This window comes from Oryctolagus cuniculus, chromosome 5 (genome assembly GCF_964237555.1).
Source record: "Oryctolagus cuniculus chromosome 5, mOryCun1.1, whole genome shotgun sequence".
Classification (NCBI taxonomy): Eukaryota; Metazoa; Chordata; class Mammalia; order Lagomorpha; family Leporidae; genus Oryctolagus; species Oryctolagus cuniculus.
The window spans coordinates 12371771-12384329 of NC_091436.1; the positions used below are offsets into that span (position 1 = coordinate 12371771).

General features: G+C 47.0%; 1 protein-coding gene and 1 pseudogene across 4 annotated transcripts in view; both read left to right on the plus strand.

Moving 5' to 3' along the window:
* The first annotated feature begins 255 nt into the window (after positions 1–255).
* On the plus strand, positions 256–689 carry LOC127492939 (COMM domain-containing protein 7 pseudogene; annotated as a pseudogene).
* A 4378-nt stretch (positions 690–5067) lies between these two features.
* Positions 5068–12559, plus strand: part of TFB1M (transcription factor B1, mitochondrial) — a 59655-nt gene continuing 52163 nt past the window's right edge. The window contains exons 1-3 of one of the 4 annotated variants that reach the window (XM_070073370.1): positions 5155–5374; positions 5661–5807; positions 7428–7579. Coding sequence is in view for 3 of the 4 variants with exons in the window: in XM_002714950.5 (XP_002714996.1) it covers positions 5242–5374; positions 7428–7579 (285 nt within the window). In the remaining variant the exon portion in view is untranslated. Of the gene's footprint in view, positions 5375–5660; positions 5808–7427; positions 7580–12559 lie in introns of all 4 variants that reach the window. The other 3 variants (XM_002714950.5, XM_017345441.3, XM_051855241.2) reach the window with 3 other exon arrangements.

The following is a 12559-nucleotide window of genomic DNA, read 5'->3' on the forward strand; positions in this document are numbered from 1 at the left end:
AAATATACTGCTAAAACACCCCCTGCTGATTTCATAGGCTTCTGCAAGAAGTTATGCATAATTTTCTGCAAATTAAGAGACTGGGGATCAGATATTTATGATGGCAAAAATTAGATCTCAAGAACTAATAAAAACTTGAGAGATTCTCCTAAGATGGAATTTTTATTCAGTTCAACAATTATTCATCTCCTATCAGTGTTAAAACACACAGTGGTGGCTCTGCAGCCGCTGCTGGGCTGGGGCTAGGTGGGCACCATGGGCCGCCTGCACTGCACACGGGACCCAGTGCCCGAGGCCGTGGGCAGCGACGTGCAGCAGCTCAATCAGCTTGGTGCTCAGGTGCCTGGAAGAAGAGTCTCCCAGCACAGCAGATCAGGGAAGATTTCCTAACTCCGGGTCTTAGCGGAGAAAGTCACTCACTTTCCAGAAAACTGGAGCAGAATGCTCCCACCCTTGCCCGATGTGCTGTTGGTCAGATTCTGACAATTAACCAGATACGGCATGGAAGTTTGGAGTGACATCTGGGAACAGGGAATTGGAGAAAGCAGGAAGTAATTTTTTTTTTTACAATTAAAGTTGGTGGTTAAGAAAGGAAATCGAATTGAAAAACTGTATATAGACGTATCCTTGCCTACAGCTTCCAACAGGAGATGGAGCGAGTCAGAGCCGGCCTGGAGTATCTCAGCTGATTTCCGTCCCCTGCATCTCCCAGTGCCCCCTCACCCCTTCCTGGGTGACTGCTCCGAGAGGCACCTCCTGCCCGGGCCTGGAGGGTGCTCCATCCAGTCCTGCTCGCTGCTTGGGAGCACGGGCACAAAAGCATTGGGAACAATCACAGGGTTAAGTACTGCGAGAGCCCTGTGTGATTACCCTGTAAGACGTTGTTAAGGGGGCAGCCCCCTCCCGTCTCCCGTGACACAATTCTCACAAGCTGTTACATCCAGATTTGGAGAGCAAGTCACCTCCCCATCAAAGTCCACAGAAAATTCGCACTGCCATCTCCCATGATAACACATTGACCACCCACTTCCCCCAAAGGGGAGCGCTCCTTCATGGCTAAGAGGCGGGCTGTATGAGGGACACATGTGGGGTGCTCTTGGCCACTCTATGTCTAGTGGTGGTGCCTTGCCATTGGTTTTTAATGAGTCACCTGTACATGGACACCTGATTGGTCTCTGAAAAGAACTGAGACTAAACTCTGCCCTCACTTCTGCTTTTGTCCTGTCATGCTCTAATATGACAGGAATTTTGAGGCTATTTGAGCTTACCTTGGTTCAAGCTAACCATGTCTATTGGTTAGATGAGGGAATAAAAAAGGTTGTGAATAAAGTTTTAAAAAAATATATAGACACACACACAGTGGTATCAACAGATCTAAGTTCCAGACCCAGCATCATTAGTAAAGAACATTGCTTTGTAAATCATAGGCCACAAGCTCACAAATGTGGATTATTGAAGATAGATCTGGAGATGTGTTCTCAGGACTCTACAAATTCTCCATGTGAACGTCCTTTGGCTCTTTGGATTTTAGTGTATTTGTTATGTTAGCTGTTCTTGTGGTTACATCTGAACTACCTGAATATCCTCCTTATAACCATCATGCAACATGGATATTCATGATAGCATTAAAGGCAAGTGATTCAACCTCAGTCGACTCCAAGCTGGTGTAGACCTAGGCAGATTTAACAGGCAGCTTCCATGTTCTCCTAAGCATAGGACAAGTGACAACAGAAAACATTTTTAACAAAGCTTTGTTAGTAGTTTGAATACAAAAAAAACAAACAAACAAGTGTTGAAAACATTAAATCATTACCTGGCATACTATAGCACTAATAAGCTGAACTCCAAATTCAGAATCTTGTCAGTATATTAAGAATATTGATTTAATATCATTAGTCGTTGCAAGTTAATAAGATTGTCTAGGCTGGCACCGCGGCTCACTAGGCTAATCCTCTGCCTTGCGGCGCTGGCACACCAGGTTCTAGTCCCGGTCGGGGCGCCGGATTCCATCCCAGTTGCCCCTCTTCCAGGCCAGCTCTCTGCTGTGGGCAGGGAGGGCAGTGGAGGATGGCCCAAGTGCTTGGGCCCTGCACCCCACGGGAGACCAGGAGAAGCACTTGGCTCCTGCCTTCAGATCAGCGCGGTGCACCAGCTGCAGTGCGCCAGCCGTGGCGGCCACTGGAGGGTGAACCAACGGCAAAGGAAGACCTTTCTCTCTGTCTCTCTCTCTCTCACTACCCACTCTGCCTGTAAAAAAAAAAAAAAAAAAAAAAAAAAAAAAAAAAAAAAGGATAAAAAAATAAGATTGTCTATGTTGGTTTTGTAACTTTGTACTTATATTTATTGTAATGGTGTTTTATCCAGTCACATGAAAATTGTAAGCTTACATTCATACCAAAATTCATGTTTCTATATATTAAACATCATACAATTAACAAATTGAATTACTTAAAAATAATCTGAAACTTGAGTTGTGTGACCAATGAGATCACAACTCAGAAAAGAAAGAACTCAGGTTGTCTTCTCCCTGTAATTTTCTTAGTGATTCTTGGAAAGCCAAATGAAATTGCCTCCATTTCTTCACAGTAAGATAATAATCTCATCCACATAGGACCAGTGTGAAGCGGACTACGAACGAATCCTTCCCAGATAAAGCGTGTTGTGAACAGTAAGACCTCCGAATCAGGAGTTTAGACTTTGAATCTATATGAAGATGTCACTTTGGGCAAAATACTAACCTCCGTGGGTGTGCCTCTCCTATTTTCTAAATCTAGGTGCTACAAATAGATCAGACTACTGCACACTGTTAGTGAATGAGGTAGGTCCACCGCACATAAAAGCAATCTTCTCTTTGAGAAATGCTTTATTTCTGGCCGGTAAGAGGCCAGAGAATATGACTCAAATCTGCTTTTGTCATCAGTGTCTGAGGAGAGTTTTATTGATTGGGTAGGAGAAAGCCGGTACGCACTAATGCTGGCAAGTCAAGTTCTGTTAGGAGAGCCTTCCCAACAGACCTACACGGTACAACTGATCCTGCTGTAAGCAGCTCTTCCAGGCAACTAAAAACAACAGGATTAGACCCACTGTTTAAAGCAGAAGATGGGGAACTTTTAGAGGAAGAATGGAAGCCCTAACAAGAGGTTTCTGAGTTTGGGGCATCGGGAGGAACCTAGTAAGGCAGGCGATCACCCCGGCATCCACAGCCTGTCCTGAGACAGCTATCAGAGGCGGCGACCGGGTTTTCCATGGGAATGTCAACGAACTCCTCATTTCTACATCTCACTTGGAATTACTTGCTTTTCTACTTTTCAAAAACCTACTACTGGAGACATAGTTGTTAAGATTCATTTGTTATCAATTCAGCAATTTGCAAATAAAAACAGGGCTAGAAGAGCAGCATTCTCCCATCATATTATTTCTCTTCGTTGTTTTCTCTGGCGTAATGGAAGGACAGAAGTCATGACCCAGCCTTCTCTTTGTGTCTGGATGTAACACCTCGGCGGACCAACGGACCTCTCTACATGGACCGCTGTGCTTCAAAAGCATGCTACTTACGGTGTGGATTCAAGTCTGACCTCCATTCCGTATTAGCTGGGCAGTACAGGGCAAACTAAGGAACCTGTAAGCCTTACTGTATTTTTAGAAGTGAGTAGGAATAGAATCTAGCACTGCTCTGAAAGCCTTCTATGGATGCAGGTTTGTGAATTCAAATCCTAACTTCAGCACTTATTAGCTGCGCAGTACGCAGTTACTGAGCCCCTGTAAGCCTTTCTTTTTTTTTTTTTTTTAAGGAGTAGTCATAGAATCTACCCCCATTTGCGAGCTATAACAATTAATGAAAAAATAGTTGCAAAGTACTCAGTTGCAAACCCTGGTACTTTTTAAAAGGTTATGGTAGCCATCATTAATACAATCCTATCATACGTCCTTTTCAAGCCAAGTGAAAGGGAAAGAGAAGTTCCAACAATTAGGAGCAAGAAGGGGCACTAAGAAACTTCGTGACAACCAATACTCACTACATAGGCAGTCCTAAAAGAGAAGCCACATACACTTCAGGGAACTTGGACCGGATCTGCAGTCCACAGTGCTGTAGCTTCGTGAACTCCTCTCTAAGCTTTTAATTACTTGCTGTAAACTGACACTAACAGTCCTTAACATTTATTTCATAAGACTCAGTGAAAGACTCAAGAACAACTACCGGATGTATACACACACACTTTCCAAAGTCTAAAGGCAAGAGTACGAGACGAGACCCTGGCGAGCCTTTGTCCACAACTCCAGAGTCTGGCAGGCACCAGAACCGGTTCAACGGACTCCAGCCAGCAAGACGGCCTCAAGCCAACCCACACCCAGGAAAGGGACTGACTCCAGGGACAAGCCGAGCGATCACGCCCGGGGCTGCCTGATTTGACCCCTCCGGCCACTCTCCGCTGTCCTCGGCCCACACTCCGCTAACGCCTCTTTGACCCCTCCGGCCACCCTCCGCTGTCCTCGCCCAGACTCCGCTAACGCCTCTTTGACCCCCTCCGGCCACCCTCCGCTGTCCTCGCCCAGACTCCGCTAACGCCTCTTTGACCCCTCCGGCCACCCTCCGCTGTCCTCGCCCAGACTCCGCTAACGCCTCTTTCCAGCCAGGTTTCAGTTACTGGGCCCTGCTAAGCTCGCCTGCGGCCCGGAAGTAAGGGCTCCCGTGCGGCGGCATCCTCAGGCCAAATTCAGGGTAAAAGGACACAGACAGACGAGGTGGTGCTCCTCGGCTGGACGCCTTCGGAAGGACCAAGGCTCGCACTCTAGTCAGGTGCTCCCTCTAGGCCGCTGTGCTGAAACCACGGCCCTGTCCAGGTCGAATTCACCTTCCAGTGACTGTTACAACCTCACCACCACGCCGTCTGGGTCCCTCAGCTCCTCCACCTCCCGCCCTGCCGAGACCCTGGCCACGCCCCGCCTCGCCCTCCCAGTCGCGGGACCGCCCACTCTGTAGCAGCCACGCCCACAAGGCCCCGCGGCTTCCTTCACGTGCGGGAACCACCATGCTCCCAGCCTGCACCGCGCTCAGCAGAAGGCGGCGCATGCGCCCTCAGGACGCCGGTATTTCCTGTCCGCCGTCGTCGCTTCCGGCGTGATTCCTTCGACCAGTGAGGCGGGCCCGGAGGCGGGCGCAGCCCCTCTGGTTCCGCCCCGCCAGGTGCCTTGTTGGAGCGGGGCTGGGGGTTGGACGCCGGAGGGCGCCCGCCGGGGCTAATGGCTGCCTCCGGGAAGCTCAGCACTTTCCGCCTCCCGCCGTTGCCCACGATTCGAGAAATTATTAAGTTGTTCAGGCTGCAAGCCGTGAAGCAGCTGTCCCAGAACTTTCTCCTGGACTTGCGGCTGACAGGTGCACGGCATCTCAGTGCTTCCGGGTTGTGGCCCCGCTGCCCCCGGGGGCGGTGGTGCAGACCCCGCGGGCGGGTTCCGAGGCCCGGCACGGGCTCTGAAAACCCCGGAGTCCCGGGGCCCGGCGAGCCCGCGTGCCGCCGGCGCCGAGGCGGGTGGAGGCGGGCGGTGTGGACGCCGAGCGCGGGGAGGGAGGGTCGGGGTCGGGGCGCGGCTTGATGGAACTGGACAGATATGTGTAAGAACATATATATTGGGTCAGCCGCCGCTTGCATTCCCGTTTGCAGTGCGGGCCCGCCGGTTCACGCTGCAGCCTGTAGGATCCGAGGCTTCCCCGGGTCGCGCTCTGGCCACGCGCCGGCGTGCAAAGCCGTAAATCGCGCCCAGAAGTTCACTTCCCAGTCATGAAGCCCAGCCCACAAGACATAAATAAGGTGTGTGTGTGCTCGGACATGGAGCCTTTACTGCTTGCGCTGGGAGTCAGCCTCACTCCACTGAAGCCTCCTCACCTTGCAATCAGGTTTAAGGGCCTGAAGGTGGTACCGGCTGTAACACTCTGCTGTTAGTAATCATTAGGACCAGCCTTGCCTGCTGGTCGATAGCCATATTCCAAGTTACTAGAAGACAGAGCCCCTGCCTGCTGTCCTCGGTCTCCACGTTTAAAAACGAACACGGTGAACTCAGTTCACGCTGGCAGTACTGACTATCCCTCCTTTTCCCGCGAAGAGGCATTGAGCGACATAGAATCTGGCTTTGGAATCTAGACCGAAGGTGGAGTCCTTTCTCTCCCGTTTGTTTTCCAGGGGGCCTTGCAGAAATAAAACAGTAGACAGGGAAACTGAAGGTTCGGAGACTGAAGTTGGGCTAGCAGTTCTTGGTGAATGTGTTGTGAGCATTCGGTGGGAGAACGCATATGAAACACCAGAGCGGATGGGCAAAGAATGTCGGTCCCTTCCTACCCCCGCCGAAAGACAACTTTTTTTTGTATGGTTGGGACACTTTTTGGCTTCAAACCTACAAAGGATGGTAAATTACTGATAACAGACAGGCTTGGCAGCATCAGTGCCCAGACATGGCATACTGCTGTGTTTTCAGGGCTGGATTTCCCGCTGTCCTGGACGGCTCACTGTTTAGGTTTTAATCTCTCCTCCTCTGGAAACCCAATGCATTGTGTTTTTCTGGAAGGAATAATTGGTTCCATTGAATCACCAGTACTTTTCCGTAGGTCTTCTAAAGAAGTTAACTAAAAGATTAATTTTCTCATTAACATGCATATTGTCAATGCTTAAAAAAAACACTGCTGCTAAATTTTTTTCCTGAAAATCAGGGGCCATCGTGCCAGCATCCCATATGGGTGCTGGTTCTAGTTCCAGTTGCTCCTCTTCCATTGCAGCTCTCTGCTGTGGCCCGGGAAGGCAGTGGAGGATGGCCCAAGTGCTTGGGCCCTGCACCCGCATGGGAGACCAGGAGGAAGCTTCTGGCTCCTGGCTTCGGATCAGTGCAGCTCCGCCGGTTGCAGCCATTTGGGGAGTGGACCGGTGGACGGAAGACCTTTCTCTCTTTAACTACCTCTCTCTGTCTGTAACTCTGCCTTTCAAATTGATGAATAAAATAATCTTTTAAAAAAAAAAAAGAATCAACAATCTAAATTTCTAAGTCTTGTAAGCAAGTGGCTTGTTGCTGTTGCCTTACTGATCACCAGTTATGTGTCCGTAGCCAAAATTAGAGGGTGCCAACAGTTTCTGCTCTTGGATTTTTAACTAGTGATGTTGAAAAATTCTGAGGGTGAAACTAGTCTTTTCAAATCTGAGGTGATATTCAACAGCTATAGAGAACTGTTGGATGTTTCTGTAGTCTGTTTTTAGGAGTTGATTGGGTGGAGAACACACAGAAAGTACAATGTTAGCTAAATTTAAGTTAAGGGAATTTGTCATGACAATCCTGTTTTTGTTACGGGCCTGGTAGAATTCAACAATAAATTATTTTTCTCTTTGACGTCTGTATACTGAGCTTTGCCGAGATAATCAAGATGACTAAATCTTTCCTTTCCATAGATAAAATTGTAAGGAAAGCTGGCAACCTGACAGATGCGTATGTATACGAAGTGGGCCCTGGGCCAGGCGGGATCACAAGGTCCATTCTCAATGCCAATGTCGCTGAGCTTCTGGTGGTGGAAAAGGACACCCGGTTTATTCCTGGACTACAGGTGAGTGCTTCAATGCCAAATTTCAATCTCTAAGGCTTAATTCTTAAACCTCACAGTGCCCAAGAATTGTGTGGGCGCGCCTCGAACTGCAGATCCCCTGACCACATCTTGGGGATTCTGATTCTGCAGTCTAGCAGCTGTGCCTGTCACAGCCCATTCCTTCAGAAACAGCTAAAGGATAAGTAATGGCCAGTGGAGACTCATTGGCAGGACTGCTAGAACTTCATTTAGATTCAGAAAAGCATTCCACAAGCAGAAGATGGAGAAAACATAGGCTGGCCCTCTCCTAAGAGAGACCGGCTGTTAAGCTTAAGCATTCTTGTAAGTTTGTAAGTGAAGGAGTCACCATGTACATTGTACTTACTGATGGAAGATGAGGGTCGAATGAAGGGGTGCCTGCGTCTTTAAAACACGGGAAGCATTTGAAGGAATGGTTGCCTCTCAAAGGATGGCAGTGAAGACAACAGGAAGCTCCGTGTAAGGATGAACTAAAACACATGGATGCAACTGAGGGGCAGCGTGGAGGATGGGGATGGGGGGGCACACGGGGAACACTGTAGCAGGGTTCTCACAAAGGGAATTCTGCACAGGGAGCACTTAATGTCTCAAGGCCTTTGTTCAACTCCCCTGTAATTCTCAACCTTCAGAGTCCTGGGCCATTGGCTCAAATGATGCAATTTATTATATGACTATAATAGAATAACAAGGTTACCCACATTGTTATTTCAGTAAAGAGGACAAGTTGGCTTAAAATTATTACGTTCTAATACTTGAATATGTATTAATGGAAAAAATGTTTCATTTCCATTGGAACAGTTGGAGAAAATTTGCTTCAAAATGTAAGACTATGTGCATGCATGTGTCTAATTTTGTAAGAAACCTATTTTTTTTCTTATTTTGCTTTATCCAGTTTTATGCTTTAAAATTATGTAATTTTTCACTTTACCTAATTTTGCCAATCTGCACTTTCAGAATTTCATATTTCTAACTTTATTTTGAGATTGTCATACGGTGCCTTATCTTGATCAAATGTGGAATTTAATAGCAATATTTTCTTTGAACTGAATTTGTATTTTAAGGGCTATATCTCATTTGAGGCAGAAGTGGGAATAGTTATTTTTGGTGAGATTATGAGAGGATGAGAAGCTGAAGAACACTGCCTAATTCCCTTCAGATTTACTCATCTCGCCCTGTCTGAGCATAGGGAATACTCATCTACTTTTTTTTGCCCTTGGAGAGAGTTCTTAAACTTCAAATTTCACCATGTACTTTGTGCATTCTCTCTGACAAGGCGAGGGGGTGAATCAAATTTCTATTCCCCATTTTAATGTACACATTCTGCTCTCTGTTCTGGACTCAAATGTTTTGAGAACAGACTAATTAACCTTCTCCACGTCTCCTGACCCTCTGCCTTTCTGTGTCTCATTAGATTTGTATCATCTGATGTACTATTATTCGAGGATACTGCAAAAAGCTCATGGAAAATGGACTTAAAAGATAAGTTTATTTTGGTGAGAACAGATTTTTGAGGGGGCCAGTGCTGTGGTATAGAAAGTTAAGCCTCCGCCTCTAGGGCTGGCATCCTGTATGGGCACCAGTTAGAGTCCCGGCTGCTCTTCTTCCCATCCAGCTCCCTGCTAATGGCCTGGGAAAGCAGCAGAGGATGGCCCATGTCCTTGAGCCCCTGCACCCATGTAGGAGACCTGGAAGAAGCTCCTGGCTTTGGCCTGGCTCAGCTCTGGCTATTGCGGCTGTTTGGAGAGTGAACCAGTGGATGGATTACCTCTCTCCTCCTTTCTCTGTATCTCTGCCTTTCAAACAAGTAAATAAATCTTTAAAAAAACCAAAAACAATTCAGGCATAGTTTTTTTTTTTTTTAATAAAATAGGTATTTTTGGTGGAGTTTCTGAAGGCCCTTTGTACCTCATACTTGTTCTTGCCATTTGTTTGTGGTCACTCACCCCCCTCCCCACCAGAATATAAGCGGCGTGAGGGCAGGGATTTGTGTCTGTTTTGTTCCCTTCTGTATCTGTACCACATCACACAGTCCTGGCACATAGCAGGCATTTCTGCATGTCTCACCCTGGGAACAAAAACGTTAGCTGTCCCTGTGAAGGTATGTATCGTGTCCTTGTCAGCTGTCTGGAAAGTGAGGAGTTGAGTGGCTCTGATTATTGAGAAGTTTTTGTTTTTATAACCTCAGTGTGAGGGCTAATTTCAAGGGAAATTACAGCAAGTGTATGCTTGACTTCTCAGAAGAGACAGAATTAATTCTTAATGTCTTATCTGAGGAAAAGGAATTTGCCTTAAAAAGAAATGGTGGGGCCTAGCATGTCAAATCCGCTTCTTTCCTGTAGAGAGTGTTTCAATATGCAGAACCACTTTCTTTCAGAGACCCTAAATTAATCATAAATGGAGGAAAGGCAGGAGAGCGATCTATTCTCAGGATTCCATTTTAGTGATTTCTAAGCTAATAGAATGACTTTTTAAAGAAATTGTAATAATTTATAAAATGTCTTCTAGCTGAAATTATGACATTTGTAGCTCAATTCCGTTCTCACGGCATGTCATGAGACAGCCGGGAGAGCACAGCTGGCGCTCACAGGTAGGCTTCACCCTCAGCATCCTAAAGCTGAGGAAACTGTCTCCATCACAGAGCATGGTTTTGTGGTGGAGGACGTGGGCATCGGCGTCAGGCTGCCTGTATCTGCACGCTCTGCTGCTAGCCGTGGGACCCGGGGCAGCTGCCTTTGTCCCTTTGGGCTTTGGTTTGCTCAGGATTGCGATGAAGATCAGTGGATACTGGGCTCCTGGCACTCGAACTTAGGAATAAATCAGCTAAATTACCGACCCCGGGCCTTAGGTTCCCGAGCTCAGGAGACGGCTCACCTGGAGAGAGGCTGAGGAGGAAGCTGGAGTGTATTGGAGCCCTGGAAAGTCCCCAGTGCCGGGGAAACCGGTCAAACTCGCAAGGCCCAGCGTTTATCCCGTGATGTTGTAACATTTCGTGTGTGCATTTCTGGGTTTGTTTTTCCCTTAGTTTTTGCTTTTTTATGGCTGAGTGTTTTCTGTGTATATCTTGGAGACGAGTGAGGAAACTATCTGACACCTTAAAGAAGTTTAATTTTTTTTTAAAGATTTATTTATTTATTTGAAAGTCAGAGAGAGGAGAGGCAGAAAGAGAGAAAGGTCTTCCATCCGATGGTCCACTCCCCAATTGGCCACAAGGGCTGGAGCTGCACCGATCCGAAGCCAGGAGCCAGGAGCTTCTTTTAGGTCTCCCTTGCTGGTGCAGGGGCCCAAGGACTTGGGCCATCTTCTACTACTTTGCCAGGCCATAGCAGAGAGCTGGATCGGAAGTGGAGCAGCCGGTCTTGAACCAGCACCCATTTAGGATGCTGGCGCTTCAGGCCAGGGTGTTAACCCGCGGTGCCATAGCGCCAGCCCCAAGAAGTTTAACTCTTAATAGGTTCTTTCTCTATTTTTTTTAAACTATTTATTATTTATTAGAAAGGCAGAGCAACAGACATACCTCCCATCCACTGGGTCATTCCACAAATGCCTGTAATAGCTGAGGTTGGGCCAGGCCAAAACCAGGCATCCGGAACTCCATCTGGTTCTCCCATGTGGGCAGCAGTGACCCAGTACTTGAGCCATTGCCTCCTGCTTCCCAGGAAGCTGCGGTCAGAATGGAGCCAGGCCCAAACTCGGGCATTCTGATCTGGGATGTGGGCTTCCCAAGCAGTGTCTTAACCATCAGGCCAAGTGCCTGCCCCTTCCTCCAAGTGTAGACTGCAGAGAGCTTCATACATGATGGGTTCCCATTCAGATAAGTTGTCCACAGTCCTCTCTCTCCTGTTTTAAAGGATTCATGTGTGAACAACAGTATCTAATACGTATGGAAGGTTTATCACACAGCTTTATGGAAGTGATGCTCAGTAAACTGTACGTGTTGGAAGGATACAGATGACTGAGCTTCGGCATGTGTATTATTACACAAAACCATCGCCACACTCAAGACAATGAACACCCATCATCCAGAGCCCTCCTTTTCCTTTGAAATTCGTCGCTTTTCTCCCAATGATCACTGATTTGCTTTCTGTCCCTATGGGTTATTTTCCATTCTTTGGAATTTTATATTAATGGAATCATGTATTTTGCACTCTTTTTAGGTCTGATGTCATTTACTTAGCATAACATTTTGAGATCCATGTGTGTTGAGATAGTTACCATCTTTTATTTCAGAATAGTATTCACTTCTATGGATATACTAAATTTGTGAATCTATCCACCTGGGTTTTTACATTTTTTGGCTGTTACACATTCACTGTTTAAGCTATTATGAACATTCACATGCAAGCGTTTGTGTGGATATATACTTGAGTTTTTTTGAGGAAAGACCTGGGAGTAGAGTATCTGGGTCCTGTGGGAGGTCTGTGTCGCACTTTTTAGTCTCCCAGTTTGACCTGGTGGCTGTGCCACCAGGTGTGTCTGAGAGTTCTGATTGCCCTGCACACTTACTCCTACTTGGTGTAGTCAGTCACTTTGCTTTTAACCATTGATTGAGTATAGAGTGGTAACTTACTGTGGTTTTTATTTGCATTTTCCTAGTGAATAATGATATTGGGCCTGTTTTCATGTGCTTATTTGCCATCTGTTTATCTTCATTGGGGAATTGTTTCTTCAAGTCTTTTTATGTTTTAAAATGGTTTTTTGGGGGTCCAGCGTTTAGGCATAGTGATTAAAACCACCACCTATGATGCCAGCGTCCCATATAGGCACTGGTTCGAGTCCTAGCTGTGCCATTTCCAATCAGCTCCGTGCTAATTGTGCCTGGGAGAAGAGTGGAGGATGGCCCAAGTGCCTGGGCCTCTGCCACAGACATGGGAGACCTGGAAGAAGCTCCTGGCTTCCACCTTCCTGCCCTGGCCATTTCGACCATTTGGGAAGTGAAGCTGAAGATGGAAGATTTCTTTCTCT